General features: G+C 43.5%; 2 protein-coding genes across 2 annotated transcripts; both read left to right on the forward strand.

Annotated features, from left to right (window-relative positions):
- Positions 1 to 3,454: 3,454 nt before the first annotated feature.
- nfil3 (nuclear factor, interleukin 3 regulated) lies at positions 3,455 to 4,621 on the forward strand (the record flags this gene model as incomplete). Its single annotated transcript, XM_079234872.1, has 1 exon — positions 3,455 to 4,621. One exon carries the CDS (start codon positions 3,455 to 3,457, stop codon positions 4,619 to 4,621), a length of 1,167 nt encoding a protein of 388 aa, XP_079090998.1.
- A 3,261-nt stretch (positions 4,622 to 7,882) lies between these two features.
- On the forward strand, positions 7,883 to 15,064 carry auh (AU RNA binding protein/enoyl-CoA hydratase). Its single transcript, XM_079235077.1, has 10 exons — positions 7,883 to 7,947; positions 8,857 to 8,924; positions 10,215 to 10,302; positions 10,587 to 10,673; positions 10,899 to 10,991; positions 11,407 to 11,463; positions 11,649 to 11,836; positions 12,049 to 12,099; positions 12,799 to 12,846; positions 13,896 to 15,064. The coding sequence occupies exons 2-10, from the start codon at positions 8,922 to 8,924 to the stop codon at positions 13,971 to 13,973; spliced, it is 693 nt and encodes a 230-aa protein (XP_079091203.1). The 5' UTR covers positions 7,883 to 7,947; positions 8,857 to 8,921; the 3' UTR covers positions 13,974 to 15,064.
- Positions 15,065 to 15,340: the final 276 nt, after the last annotated feature.

Genomic DNA, 15,340 nt, shown 5'->3' on the forward strand with positions numbered 1-15,340 from the left:
GTCCGCGGGAACCCGCGGACGCAGTTGAAGCGCGCGGCCCACCTCCGCCCTAAAAAGTAAGCCACCCTAAACGCTCTGCGTGGAGGCAGTGATGTCAACACAGTGAATGCCTACAACATAGTCTCATGTCTCAGCGCAGCCTGTGACACGAAGCGGGACACACGTGCGACACGTACCGAGCTGTTTTGAACGCGCGCGCGCACGTTGGACCGGGTTCCGTGTTGGCGGCTGCAGCCGGTAGAACCTGCTGGCAGCCGCGCAGGCCGGGGCCGCGCAGTTCACCGCGTTGTACGGGACACAATGAAGACATCCGGGGACAATAGGGACGAGTTGCCCCGGTCTGCCGGTGTTGCGGGTTAATAAGCGACCGTGTTAACTGGCGACTTTTCAGCCGAACGCGTCCGTTGTCGTAGTTAAGCCGTATCGAGAATGACGCTTTATTTTTTTTAATACAGTGTCATATACATAATAATATATCATATACAAATTAAACAATCCGGCATTCACGAGGGCAGCTACGTGTCTTCTTCCTATTTTTAAACAGCTGTCTGTAACTACGACAACAACGGACGCGTTCGGAGGAAAGTCACCAGTTAACACGGTCGCTTATTAAGCCGCAACACCGGATCCCGGCTGAACCGATGGTGACCTCGTTGCGGTAATATTACCACCCATTTTTAATCTCGTGTGATCCAAATTTAGTCTCGCTGTCATAAGTTGCCTCATTAGAAACGACCCTCACATCCATGCATGACAGATGTGTTATGCAAAATCTGGAAAGATGTATGTACCCAATGAAAATATACAATCATCCAAAGAGTGGATCCCAGTTTGTTTCTTTCAAATTCCACACATACATTATGCAGTTGTATTTTTAGTGTTATTGATTCTCAATGTAAAAATGGAGCCTCAGTATGTTATTTTAATTAAACCTTTATTTAACCAGGAGAGTCCCATTGAGATTAAAAATCTATTTTTCAAGGGAGACACACAGAAAACACAGAACAAGACAAGTTAAAAGAAACTAAAAGCTAAGAGACAGTGACGTAACAGAGTTAATTTAAGAAACATTTACATTTTCGGGAACCTGCCTCTAATTCTTTCATTCTAGATGTACAGTAGCAGGCAGTTTCAAGACAGATATTATTGAAGTCGCGGAGGGGTTTGGACATGATTTATTCAGCCTCCAATCATCACATGAATCACATTAAAATGTTTTCAATCACTACAAAACAGAAATGATATGAACAGACCTTTTATACCGTGTCAGCGCTGCTCTAAGGGATCATTTCTGTCTTGAAAGTATCTGCTACTGTACTTGATTCACTTTGCGGTTCATTTATTCTCAGTACTGGATTAGGACTGTGTTTTTAGGGCTAAGATCAAAGAGCATTGGTGCACTTTTAAAGAACTGGCTTACCTGGGGCACAATCAGTTACAATAACCAAAGTGTCTTTCATGACGGTGTTCTGTAAACAGCTAACGTTATCGTTGGTTTATTTATATGAAGCCACAAGTCCATTCCCTGGGAAACGTCCCAGGCGGTTCATGAGTCTGTGTGACATCATAATCATGTTTCTCCCTTCACGCAGACTCCAAGAAGGCAGTCAGGGGAGACATTTATTTGGGATATTTTACCACACCCCTAACCTTTCTTTCTATTCTGAACCTTGTTTCTATAAACAGACAGCAGTCATAATTCACGTTTAGGTCTGTTAGCCTCATGTTACTGGCTGTGTGTCAGAGCTGCTGCCAGGCCACGTGTTGCGATCACAGCTGTCCGTACTCCTTTGTTCCTCCTTCTGCTCTGTGTACGGGAGCTTTGGGAGCCCAAAATAGGCTAAAATTGTCCTTTTTAAGTAGCATTCCACTTGAAACAATTATATTAAACTTAACATTTGTCATTTCTACAAATGTAATTTTTAAGGTGATAACTTTAAAGGGATACTTCACCCACAAAATGACCATGTGTACTTCGATTACCTGCCCAGTGTTACCTTGAATTCTTGAAGAGAAGTCATTACATCTCAGCGCTCACTACTTCACATGCGTCTGTGCCGGCGCACTGCTTGCACAGACTTGCAGCGTGTTGCGACAGCAGGAGACGGTAGTGGAGGAAGAAGCTTTGTGAATTGTCTGATTTTGATGAAGTTGCATGTGTTTGTGAGGTGAGCTTGCGGCTGGATAAATGAGACTTGGACTGTATTGCAGGAGTTGTGCTGGAGCTCGTTAACAGGTGTGAATATATCATTTTGCTGTAAACATGTGCCCATTTCCTAGAATTCATCATAACTTCAATATAAATGAAGATAAGTCAATAACATTGTGTTCCCGCCAGCAATTTTACAGACGAGCACTCTATGAAAATGAAGTACCTTTCACATAAAATGTCTACGATCTTGCTTCAAGATCACCGCCTCACCATCTGTGGAAAAACTAAACGCTCTGCGCTCGATCATCTCATCGTCTTCCTCAGCACATACACTGTTGCTGTGCAACACATGGGTTACTCTACCTGCAACGCTGTGTGTGAGTCTTCGCTTGGTCAATAATGTATGCTAGTTTCTGTCACTGAAAAATAGATGTATTATATGATTGTTTGTTTACCTTGATAGACAGAGAAAGGACATGGATCCAACATGGGGATGGAGAAGGAAAGGATACCTCAGGGAGGGATAGAGTAGGAGAGGAGAAGAGAAGAGAGGAGGAGAGGAGAAGAACATGTGCCGGAGAGGGCAGAGGAAAGTGTGCAGAAGAGGAGAGGAGAGGAGAGGAGAGGAGAGGAGAGGAGAGGAGAGGGCAGAGGAAAGTGTGCAGGAGAGGAGAGGAGAGGGCAGAGGAAAGTGTGCAGGAGAGGAGAGGAGAGGGCAGAGGAAAGTGTGCAGGAGAGGAGAGGAGAGGAGAGGAGAGGGCAGAGGAAAGTGTGCAGAAGAGGAGAGGAGAGGAGAGGAGAGGGCAGAGGAAAGTGTGCAGGAGAGGAGAGGGCAGAGGAAAGTGTGCAGGAGAGGAGAGTAACAAAAGTATAACATTTATAAATGTTGATGGTTTACTGAATTCAGAGCGTTGAAATCATTTTTGGGATGGTGGCAAAAAAAAAATGAAATGGTCTGGATCCTTGTAGACCAGCTGCTACCAAACAACAAAGGGATCTGGATCTGTTAATGTGGGTCATCAAAAAATGGGATCATTGATAAAAAAAATTCTGAACCGCGAGTTAATTGATCCGCTGCCTCCCCCAGTACCTACCTTAATGAAGATGCATTACTTATCTGGTACTTTAAACTTTGTTTTAACTTGACACTGATATCTAAATCTCTCTCATTGTCTATTATTCCACAGATTTGCTCAACTCAAGTGGATGAATCCAATGTAGCAGTTACTGTTGCTGCATTCAAGCATTATGATGCACAGTTAAAGGCCTGTGAACACATTGACAGCAGCCAACAGTGATAATATGCAATCAATCAAGCGAGAGGTGGACTGCACTGAGCCCTACAGCGGAGAGGATGGACTCCTGGCTCTACAAGCTAGCAGAGACATGATGGGCCACAACATCTCTGAGATGCCACTTAAGGCTAAAAGCAGCTGTCGCAGGCAGAGAGAGTTCATCCCGGATGAAAAGAAAGACAACCTTTACTGGGAGAGGCGCCGCAAAAACAACGAGGCGGCCAAACGCTCCAGGGAGAAGCGCCGCGTAAACGACATGGTGCTGGAGAACAAGCTGATGGCGCTGGGAGAGGAAAACTCCTCCCTCAAGGCTGAGCTGCTGGCGCTGAAGCTGAAGTTTGGCCTGGTGAGCTTGGCAGCGTACGCACAAGAAGTCCAGAATCTATCCAGCTCCGCCAACATCGACCTCTACCAGGAGTTTGTGCCACCAAATGCCGGGCAGAGTTCTTCCAGCAGGGTTTTGGAGCCTCATCACTTGCGCAGCAGCTGCATATCAGTCATCAAGCATTCGCCTCACATGCCCGAGGCTCAGGGCCGCTTTAGTATCTGCGGGACTGCAGATGTCAAGCAGGAACCAGCGGAGAACGCCAGCTATGCACAAGAGAGAAGCAGTCCCTACGAACTCTATAGGAACTACATGGCCAGCCCTTTGTGTGGGGTCTACTCCCAGCATGCCTCATTCCTGCAGCTCACCAGGTCGTCCAGTAACTCGCCCAGCAGCTCAGACGACAGTGCCGCAAGCAAATCATCAGACGGCGAGGACGAGCAGCAGGTCCCCAAAGGGGCGACGCCGTCTGCAGGCGATCCAAGAAGTGTCATCGTCTCCACGCACAAAGTGCCGGATGCCAGTTCTTCAGCTTTGCCCCATAAACTGCAGCTCAAGGCCAGAACCGTCCAAATCAAAATGGAGGCCGTGGAGCCTGAATACGAGTCCTCTGGGAAGTCTCCCGTCAGAGGTTCAGAGGGAGGATGCTACCCGACCACTCGGGACTCTTGCGCCCCGTCCTCCCCGTGCCCTCTGTCGCTACAGGTCACCAACATGCAGCACTGGGCCCATCCGTCTGAGCAGTGGCACGAGAGCCGCACAGAGACGACGCAGAGCGGCGCCGGACGCTCGGGCGCCGGCGATTTGTTTCCAACACGCGGCGCCGCCGGCCCGTTGGCACACGTGTGATGGAGTCAACCAGAAACCCAGCTGCCCGCCACGAGGCATCGTCAAGAGGATGCTCCTCCGCTTGACCTTTTTGTATTTTGTTTTGCATTTTCACTGTATTTGTTGTTGCACTGTGCGCTTGATATCGAGGTTAAACAATGAACGATGTTTCGATCGGCGCTGATAAAAGGTGTTTAAATAATAGCTGTTGGAGCCGAACAAAGGCTGATCACTAATATAGGCTGGTTAAAAAACACATGACCTGTACGGGAATAGTAATCATGGTGAATTCAGTGTAATGTACAATGCCACAGCATGAATCCCATCATCAGTTCAACAGTCGTGTCACACTCTTCCTCTGCTCCTCTTGACACAGATGCTGTTTTCATTCAGTTTGATTTATTTTGCTTCCTTTTTGCCCACTTCACACCGCTTTCATTTTTGTATTAAAAGCCTACCAGGATTATGTCCTTTTTAGAAGAAACTTACTTCTTCCTTCTTTTTTTGTGACAATTTATGACCTGATGGAAACGTGAAAACAACAACTTGAAAAACCCTTCAAAGTTAAGGTGACGAATGAGTTTGTGATTGAAAACAGCCTCTCAGTGCTGAGTCTGACTCTACTGGTCATGTTGGGGCTGAGATATAGATTATATGGATTTCATTCAGTGTAATGTGCTTCCATTTGAACAGGTTAAAATGCATTAACAGCTCATTAAAACAGGCAGACGTTTTAATTATGCTCAAATACAGGTGTGTGTGTGTGTGTGTGTGTGTGTGTGTTCAAAAGTTTGGAGTCACCTGTTTATATTGATATAAAAACGGTATAATTCGGACACCTTTGACTTACTGACTGACATGACTCAGACTTCCACATAACTCTGTTAGTTCCAGCTTGTTTTGGCTTCATTATTGTTCACGTGACTGGAACAGGAACTTGTTCCCATCCAAAGCTGCACCGGTTCAGATGCTAAGCTGCCAGCTGCTGTTCTTACTTCACTGTTGCTCAGAGGATCAATCTCAGGATAGTACCGCCTTTGTTCTCCGGGGACTGACTGAACTTTGAACTTTGCTTTTTTTTGGAAACCCTTCTTACAAAAGAACATGTGTTTGTAAAATAGGACGTCCTTCAACTGAAATCATGAAAGATCATTTAACAATATAGAGAAGTCCTCTCAGCCATCTGACTGGACCGATGTGCTTCCAAACCTTTGTGTGTGTGTGTGTGTGTGTGTGTGTGTGTGTGTGCGTGTGTGTGTGTGTGTGTGTGTGTGTGTGTGTGTGTGTGTGTGTGTGTGTGTGTGTGTGTGTGTGTGTGTGTGTGTGTGTGTGTAATATATATTTTATATACACCTGGTTCTAACACTGGAGGAAGATTACATTTCTGGGCACTAATTCTCTGACAGTGTGTTGTGAGTTGACGATGTGTGACAGGCATCATAAGTGTATAGTATATTATGATGTGTGAAGTTTTCATATTTTTACCAAATGATTGGCGTCTGCCGTCTCTTCAGAATCACTGAGCATCACCGAACGCTCAGCTTTGATTCCGTGGAGCAGGAAAACGTTTGTCGTTGTCGTTGCCAAAGATTGCATTCTGGCAAAGCAGAAATCAGTTTTTACAAATGTAGTTTGGTTATTTTATCCATTTGTGTGTTGGTGTGGTGACAGGTTTGGTCCGTACCTCTGCTTTAAAGGATCTTTATTTCATGGGTTTGCAATTTCAGAATCATTTGCAAGACATTTCCTGGAAAGAGAGTAACTTGATACTAAGTACGGGGGACATAGTGATTCAAGTGACCGGCTCATGTGACCTAGAGGTCATGTAGCAGCAGGTCAGCTAACATGTCAAGCTATGGAATTTGGAAATATGAAATAAATCAAATTAATCCAGGATTTGTTTCTCCCAGACAGCCTAGTTGCCCCATGATTGATATCAAATGACAGTTCTTTTTTGATAATGTGTAATAACGTGGACCTGTAAGATACTGCATCTGTGTGCTCTCTGGTCCTGCTGGGTTATTTATGTTCATGCTGCATAACTTCATCGCTTCAGTAAACAATGCTGTGTTCGAGTCACTGAGCTGAAACGACCTCACACACATCATCACTGCTGTAGTTTAACATGCAGAAAGTTACATTTTGGCTTTAACCGAAGTTTAGCATCACTTTTAATACTCTGCTGCACTAATTCACTGTTTGCCAAATAGCCGCTGCTTCTCTTTTTATTTTTTTATATTTGATTCTTGTTGATTATTTCAATGTGCGTGACACTGGAGGAATTACCATCGGGTGGATCTGACAACAGTAACTGTTTAATAAAGCTCTGACATTCTAACTCATGTCAGAAGACTGGTGTGTATTGAGTTGTCATATATGGAGTCCAGCTTTCTGCATCTGATCACTGCCCTCTAGATTTCTTGTAATCGTGAGTTTTTGTTTACAATAAATGTCTCGTCACTGAATCAAGTTGTTTCTTTCTGTGTATTTTCTTTTTCCGATGAGCCAAATTCAAGAACACATCATTTCTGGTATAAAATAACAGGAAAACAATGATTTCCCCAAAATCTGAGCTCTGTCAAGGTCTCTTTCTCCACTCCATCTCAGAGGGAAATATTGTACTTTTTACTCCATTACTTTTATTTGAAAACTTCTTACTAGTTAGCTTCCAGGTTCATATTATTAATAGGAAATAAAAATAAACTAATACATTAGGATGTATTATGTATATTAAGCCACCCAACAGTATTTACAGTAATGAAAATGATCTCCAGCTAACCAGCTGTAGCATTAAAGATGAACACATTAATGCATCAATAATTATTATCCAGTATTATATAATATTCTGAAATGGCTCGTTGTGCACTTTGACCTTTGGTACTAAAGTAAATGTTTATAATACTTTTGTACTTTCACTTATGCAAGGTTTGGAATGCAGGACGTAAAAATCCTTAATTTTCGACATATTTTTACTTGGATGCGGGATGCATTCATACGCAGTACTTTTATTGAAGTAAAAATGTCGAAAAATTAAGACAATAATATTCGTCTCGTGTCTCCCGTTCAGCCCGCAAACAAGTCAGGTGACGAGACCACGTGACCGGGTTGAAAGTTGAAAGTCAAGCGACACTACTGCTGCTCCGTCCTCAGCATGGCGTTTCAAGTCGGACGCAGGGTCCTGCTCCAGGCCGTCCGCCGGCCGGCAGCGCGCCTCTGCTGCCCGGGACGGTGCGCCGGGCTCGGTGAAGCGTCGCCGGCCTCTCGCCTTGACGGTCACGGAGCACGACACTACAGCTCGGACCCGAAGGAGGACCTGCGCGTCAGACACCTGGTCGGAGAGGACGCCGGTAAGTCCCGCCCAGGGTCCCGCAAGAGTCCCGCAAGGGTCCGTGCAAACGTGTCGCTGGAGAAACGGGTTGGTGTCGTCCAAAGGAAAGGCCCGGTAGCGGTGCAGAAAACGGGAATTTAATATGAAACGGTGCAAGGACTCAGTCCGCCATGCCGACGCGAGTAGGAAGCCCCGCCTATCGTCAGTACGCGTTGACGTCACCGTTTTTACGTGATACCATGTTCCAGCTCTACTTACTACAAAGTGACTCAAACAAACCTGAAGTAATAAGAGTAGAGCATCTGGCTCTGTTCATGGTACAGACCTGAGATCAGCCAGCAGGATGGATAGGTATACTTTATTTATCCCCGAAGTGAAATGTGTTTGTCACTGTAGCAAGCAATGTACATGAGACACACACACAAAAATATATATATATCTATCAGAAAATGTAAAATAAAAATATCAGAAATGCAAAATACTCTATATATACAACAAAACAGTTAAGCGTAATCATTTAGGAAATAAAGGAAGTGCATAGTATGTGCAGTGTATTTGAAGTGTATAAAGAATGTACAGGGACTAACTAGACAACAAAAGCGGTGCGAGGGCTGTTGTGGTTGTTGACGGGTTGTTGTTGTTGATTTGTTGTTGTTGTTGTTGATGGGTCAATTGCTGGAGGATCTGAGGATGAATCTTTTGGATAACGTTCTCCGCTGTCCTGCAGTGGGTCGTGGAGAGGGTGGTCCGGGTTGTCCAATATGGACGATAATTTCTTCGATAAATCAACTACATATTAACTAGCCACATTTCCACCCTTGTGGACATAAAGGTTTGTTGTATTGCATCATGTTATGAGATGAAGTCCAACACGCTGCTCTACTTTAAGGTGTGTTGTTAACCAGCATGGTGTGACTCTGTCTTTCAGGTATTGTCGTCGTTGGGCTCAATCGGCCAAAGGCCAAAAATTCCATTAGCAAAAATCTGGTCAATATGGTATGTATGGCTGTTTACCTTGTATTTATTCGAACATTTAACTTGGCCAATAATTGGTGACAGGTGAAGCAGGAAGTGTGACTGGGCTGCTCAGACACCCTCACATGCCTGTTTCTTTGTACTTGTGTCAATATTGTTTCTGTTCTATTTCTGACCCGTCTCTTGACGCAATTTAAAAACAACTTTCTTGACGGTTCAGTTCCTCTGCGACCCCGGTGACCTGCTGTTACTCCCTCCTGTGTTTGCAGACACCTGCTTGTGTGTCTTCAGTCCAGCTTAACTATGATAAGAGTGAATGGAAACAGAGATCAATAGATATTGTTTTATTATGTTGTCTTTTTTTGTTTGCACACACATAAGACTTCAGGAAATAACAAATGTGACAGGAGAGGTCAAGAAGCCACAGGCTTGTACAACGGACCTCACTCAACATCAATTGTAACAAAAAAAACTACGCCTCCATAGTTTTGAAAAATGTACCTAAAAATCAATGCATATAAGCACACAAAATAAACAGAACGCACCAATCAGTAGACAATAACCCAATAAAAACAAACAAACAAACACACGTGCATTATAGAAAGCGTTATAGAAATTAATCGACATTAATTGTGATGACCATGTTCTTTCCATATATGTAAACACGATATTTTAAGGGACTACTGACTGTTTCATTTAGTAAAATAGAAAGCTGGAAGGTGAAGACTATCAACCCGTCTCATGTTCTATGAATGAATATGAGAATGCTGTTTGAAGAAGTTGCTAAACAATGACGGTATAGAGAAAAAGGCAATAACATATATTATATGGCTCATTAATATATGTAATAGGCACATCTGATATTTGTTCACTTTCCTGAATGGTGGAGAACCGAAGCCTAGTTAGGTTTGGAAAATGTTTCCGATCTTGTTGTTGCATCCAATAAAGTTCATGAAGATTGGAGGGGCGGGTATTTGCTAATTTAATAAACAGGACATTTTTTATCATTTTTATAATTTTTTATCAACTAAAATACCTAATAAATGAGTGTGAAGGACCTTTCTTCATTTACTGACGCTCTATCCTAACCCCGGTCACGCCTCCTTTCTGCTTTAAATATAACTGATGCTCCTGTAGCTCTTAACTGGTTTAGGTTCTTTCATGGTCTTGTCTAATTTCTGAGTTCTGCTTGAAACATGCAGTTTTTTTTTTTATCTTCGTTATTAAAAAAATGTGTTGTACAATTAAATCAAACATTTTGAGAAATGTTATTTTGTATTTTCTCTTTTGAAAAATAAAAATGTGTTTCAGATGTTGGAGGCTGTGGAGGATATCAAGAAGAATAACAAACTGCGCAGTGTCATCATCTGCAGTTTGGTTCCAGGGATCTTCTGTGCAGGTACACTCTGCTGTTTGAAGTATCTTTCCCTGCTGCTTCCTTAGTTTTAGACGTTTTGCCAATCCAATAGTCATGCATCTTTTTTGTGTATAATATTGTTTTATATTGAGATCTTTACTCTGAAATGCTGAGCAGGGAGAATTCTGTATTGAGCTTTATATTCAGAAACCTGGGTGGGGGAGTTTTATCAGATGCCAACGCTCTGAATGATGGACCCTCTGCATCCTCTTCATGCTCCAGCATGAAGCCTCGGCCTGATGCCCGTGCTTTGTCTCTTTGAGCAGGAGCCGACCTGAAGGAGAGGGCCAAGATGCATCAGAGTGAAGTGGGACCGTTTGTGTCCAAAGCCAGAGCGCTCATCACAGAGCTCGGTAAATGATGCAAAATCAGGGACTGCTAATGAACTAATTGAATATTCAGCTGACTTGACTGTGTTCTGCAATATAGACGGCGATGCGTGTTTGTGCCTCTTTCTTCTTTACTGAAGTCTTGACTTGCAAAGTTGTATTGGCCCTTGAGCAGTTGTCTCTGCCGTTGTTGGTTAATGAGCGTGTTTCATGTCTGCTGATGGTACCGTGTTGTCTTTTCTTTCATAGGTAATCTACCGATACCAACAATTGCTGCGATTGATGGCGCTGCCTTAGGAGGAGGCTTGGAAATGGCTCTAGCTTGTGACATCAGAATTACCTGTAAGACTCACAGATAAAAGCCTCTGTTCTATGTGCACAGACGTTGTCTGGCAGAGCAAATTAATCAGCAGAAGCTATAAAGTGATAAGGCTATTTAAACGTGTGTGTGTGTGTGTGTGTGTGTGTGTGTGTGTGTGTGTGTGTGTGTGTGTGTGTGTGTGTGTGTGTGTGTGTGTGTGTGTGTGTGTGTGTGTGTGTGTGTGTGTGTGAGAGCCATAAACGCCTAGATATGGCATTATAAATGCATACAATAAAGTGTCTTGGTATCTGAGTGGTTAGAGTGCAGTAATATTTATATATATAGTATAATATATATATATACGTTTTTTTGCATCTTTATAAAACATGTATACTCGTAGTGGTGGTAGTAGTATTTATGTGCAAGTATTTAATACTGCTCCTTTGCTCTCCCCAGCCAATACTGCAAAAATGGGACTAGTTGAGACCAAACTTGCGATTATTCCTGGAGCCGGTAAGGCTGGCTTCTTTTATTTCATATCTTCCCGTGAAAATATTTCTGTTGTCTACAAACATTTACACTTCAAGGGACTGCAGCAGGTAAAGAGATCATTTCACATTTTGGTTGCTTTGAGGAGAGCATATAAATGTATGTTTTTTGTACATTCATACATCATAACCATCTGCTCTTCCGCGCAGGAGGTACGCAGCGTCTCCCCAGGGCCATCGGCGTCTCTCTGGCTAAGGAGCTCATCTTCGCTGCCCGGGTGATCGATGGAGCGGAGGCGTGTCGCCTCGGTCTGGCCAATCACTCCGTGGAGCAGAACGAGAGCGGAGACGCCGCCTACCTGCGGGCTCTGGAGCTCGCTCGTGAGATCAACCCTCAGGTAACGAGACGACGCCACTGACCAGCACACCTGTTTATTAAGGAAACTAACTTCTAACCAAACGGTGATCTGGTGATGAATGTCATGACTACATACACGTGCATTTTAGACATTGAATAATGGCAATAGGATTTTGTACTTATTCAAAACAATTCACAAGAGCGACTTGATTCTTTGTAATCTTTTCAAAATGCTGATTTTTGGCTCCACAGGGTCCAATTGCAATAAGGATGGCAAAACTGGCGATCAACCAGGGGATAGAGGTGAGTGTTACGTGTGTGTGTGAACCACATGTGTATTATAAGGGCCACCATTGGAGAGGCAGTCTTACATGGTTGTACTGTGATTAATGGCATCACTATGGTCTGATTGAATTATTCGCCATATGTCTCTTACCTCTTTTGTCCATGACCTCTGCCCCGGACACAGTTTTGCAAATTTAAGCGCCAAAGAACTTTGAAAATACCGCAAATCCCACAGGAGTTTGGACCTTCCCTTCCTTTCCCAGAGCTGTGCCATGTTAATCCCACTTCCCGCTGCAGATACTCTGATCACTTATCCTGCAACAATGTTGCCCCACTTTACAGAACAAATGAAACGCCTCCAGTCATGGATTTAGTTATATTTCAACTGAAATGGAAAAAAGAAGTTCTTTTGCAGTCAACATTACTCTATTTTGTATTTTTGTAACAATACTATGTTATGAAATACTCCATTAAGTCAGTCATGATGATGATGCTGTTTTAGGTTAAAGATGGCATTGCTAATTTCTTATCGGAGCAAGCAGATCCAGTTGCTCTCCGGCTGGTTATCATCATGTTGGGAGGCAGAGAAACAATAACATGCAGCAGCATATATCTCATGGTGGTTAACTATAACGCATCAGGACTTGAGTCGCATGAGAAGAACATTTGACATTTACACGTGTGATTATTCACTAAGACATTCCCATTTTCTTTCAGGTGGATTTATCTACAGGTCTGGCAATAGAAGAAGCATGCTATGCCCAGGTGAGTAACTAGAAATAATTTCCCCTGGTCTTTGGTACGGTTTTCAGTTTATGAGGTCGTCCTTGCCAGGACTTGTGCTGCATTTCGTACATGTCAGAAGAATGGATGTTTTAAATTATTCCAATTTACAACTGAATAATTTCCAGATTGCGACCCGTTAGTCTCAGTTACACCATTTACATTAAACACTTTTATTTAGCTGACTCTTTCATCCAATGCAATTACAGTAACTGCATTCAACCATGTGGGAACAGCCACAACAACATTGTACATCAACTTCGGCAAAATATGCTGCCTTCGCTGGGAGGAAGAGCAGCTCGGTCTCATCAAAGTTGAGCACTAAGACGTCAGCCAGATATGCAGAGATTTTTGCAGCCACCAGGAAAAGAGTTGAGTGTCATCTGCATATCTGTGGGAGGATAATCCATGACTAACAGAGCCAAAGTGATTTAGTGTAAAGAGAAAAGAAGAGGGGTCCAAGAACCGAACCCTGAGGGACCTCAGCAGTGATGCTGCAATGTTCAGAGACAGATCCTCTCCAAGGACTGCTTTAGCGGTTACAGGTCTGTAATTCTTTACATCACAAAGGTTGAGGGAGTTTCTTTAACAGAGGGTTGACTCCAGCTGCTTTTAGAGTGTTGGAAAATGACCAGTTGTCAATGAGGTTAGGTGAGAAAGGGCAGGTGCAATAGACTGAAGTTGAGAGGGATCAGAAGGAAATAAGGAGTCAGAGGAACTGAAGAGTCAGCAGGTGGGTGTGGAAATGAGGAGTGTATGTTGTTAATTATTTAAAAGATATAAAAAAAGTTGGATATGGAAAATGTAATTCAGGTGACCTACACTCATTGCTGTACCTGAACGCATCCTGTGTAGACGCACATGGAGGACAGAAGCTCCTGCTGCCCTGCTAGCGTGCCTTATTTTTTATATTATGGTTCTACTCCTCAAATTACAAATGAGTGGACAAAAGTTTTTAAAACACCTCAGAGTGCACCATCTCCCTTTTTTCTTTTTCTTTTTGTACCGACCCTTTTTGTGTTGTTTTTCAGGTGATACCGACAAAAGACCGATTGGAGGGTTTGTCTGCCTTCAAGGAGAAGAGGCGTCCTCACTTCAAGGGGGAGTGAAGCCTCCCTCCTTCCAGAAACCAGACCCAGGGTTCTGCCTTCAGCTCTCCTACTACTCCACTGCTTCCAAAATATTCTGGGTGACACCCTGTACAGCACCCAGAGGACGTCTGTCTGACCGCAGGACATTAGAGCTGCTCCCGGCTGGTGTTTTCGCCGGTGACTGGAATGTTCAGGTGTAAATCACTTGCTGGGTATAACAACCATCACCAAGCAAACTAACCCATCATTGGCCACTGCTTATGATACTTAAAACTTACCTAACCGACTTCAAATCTAAAACACGACTTACTTCAAATGGTTGTTAGTTACTAACCTCTTGACTAATGGACCGAGAGCCATAGACATTTCTGTGAATGCTTCACATCAATGATTCATGAGAAGCTTTATTGCTGTTTTACTTTGGTAGCAATGTAGTGTGTTCACACTGAATAACACCAGCAGTGTCTGCATGAAATACACAAACAGACTAGGGGTTTCTCTTACTTGAACAATGTCCACAGGATGGCATTTTTTATTTGAGACTTGTCTACACCAAATCAGACATTGTGTTGAAATGCCAGTCTTCCCATTCATTTGAATGGGTAGTGTGTTTATGTTGGATGTAGGGGATGTTGAAAAGTTCAAAACCAAATAAACCTTTGAGAAACACGATGCTGCGATGGCCAATCAGCAGTCCAGACTTGTACAACATGAGGGCCTGCACTAATGACCACATGGCCTGATTTGGTGTGAATGCAGCCTCAATGCAAGTTCACACTACGTGACTTTCACAGAGGACAGATCGCTTCACTGTTCACACCACACATCTTGTCGTCTTGTTATTTCGAGATGGTTTTCCCACGACATGACGGACGGGTGACGGGTCCACGCTCTCCATGATCTTTCCCCAGGAGGAATTCCCAATGAGTATGTCTGGTCTCCAAACGTATGTTTTGCCATGAGAACACACGCGTGAAGTGTGTACTTGTGCTTGATGATTATGCTGTTTGCACAAATGTTCACATAATGGTAAATAAAAAATAATTCAACATATCTTTAGTAGTTCCCCTATGTAGACCAGTTCCTGTGTCATTCATGCAAACATCCAACACCCGAGGTGGAACAAAGACTTTGGTCCGTGTTGTAAATAGTGAATAGACTGTACTTGTACAGCGCCTTTCTAGTCTTCCGACCACTCAAAGCTCTTTAACACTACATGTCATCATTCACCCATTCACACACTGATGGGAGGAGCTACCATGCCCATCAGGACTAACTAACATTCATACATTGATGGCCCAGCCTAAGGGGGCATTTGGGGGTTCAGTGTCTCCCAAGAGGACGTCTAGTCCATCAACTAGATCTTCAAATTGAGGGAAAGCCCA

The sequence above is a fragment of the Taurulus bubalis genome (assembly GCF_910589615.1).
Source record: "Taurulus bubalis genome assembly, chromosome: 19".
NCBI lineage: Eukaryota > Metazoa > Chordata > Actinopteri > Perciformes > Cottidae > Taurulus > Taurulus bubalis.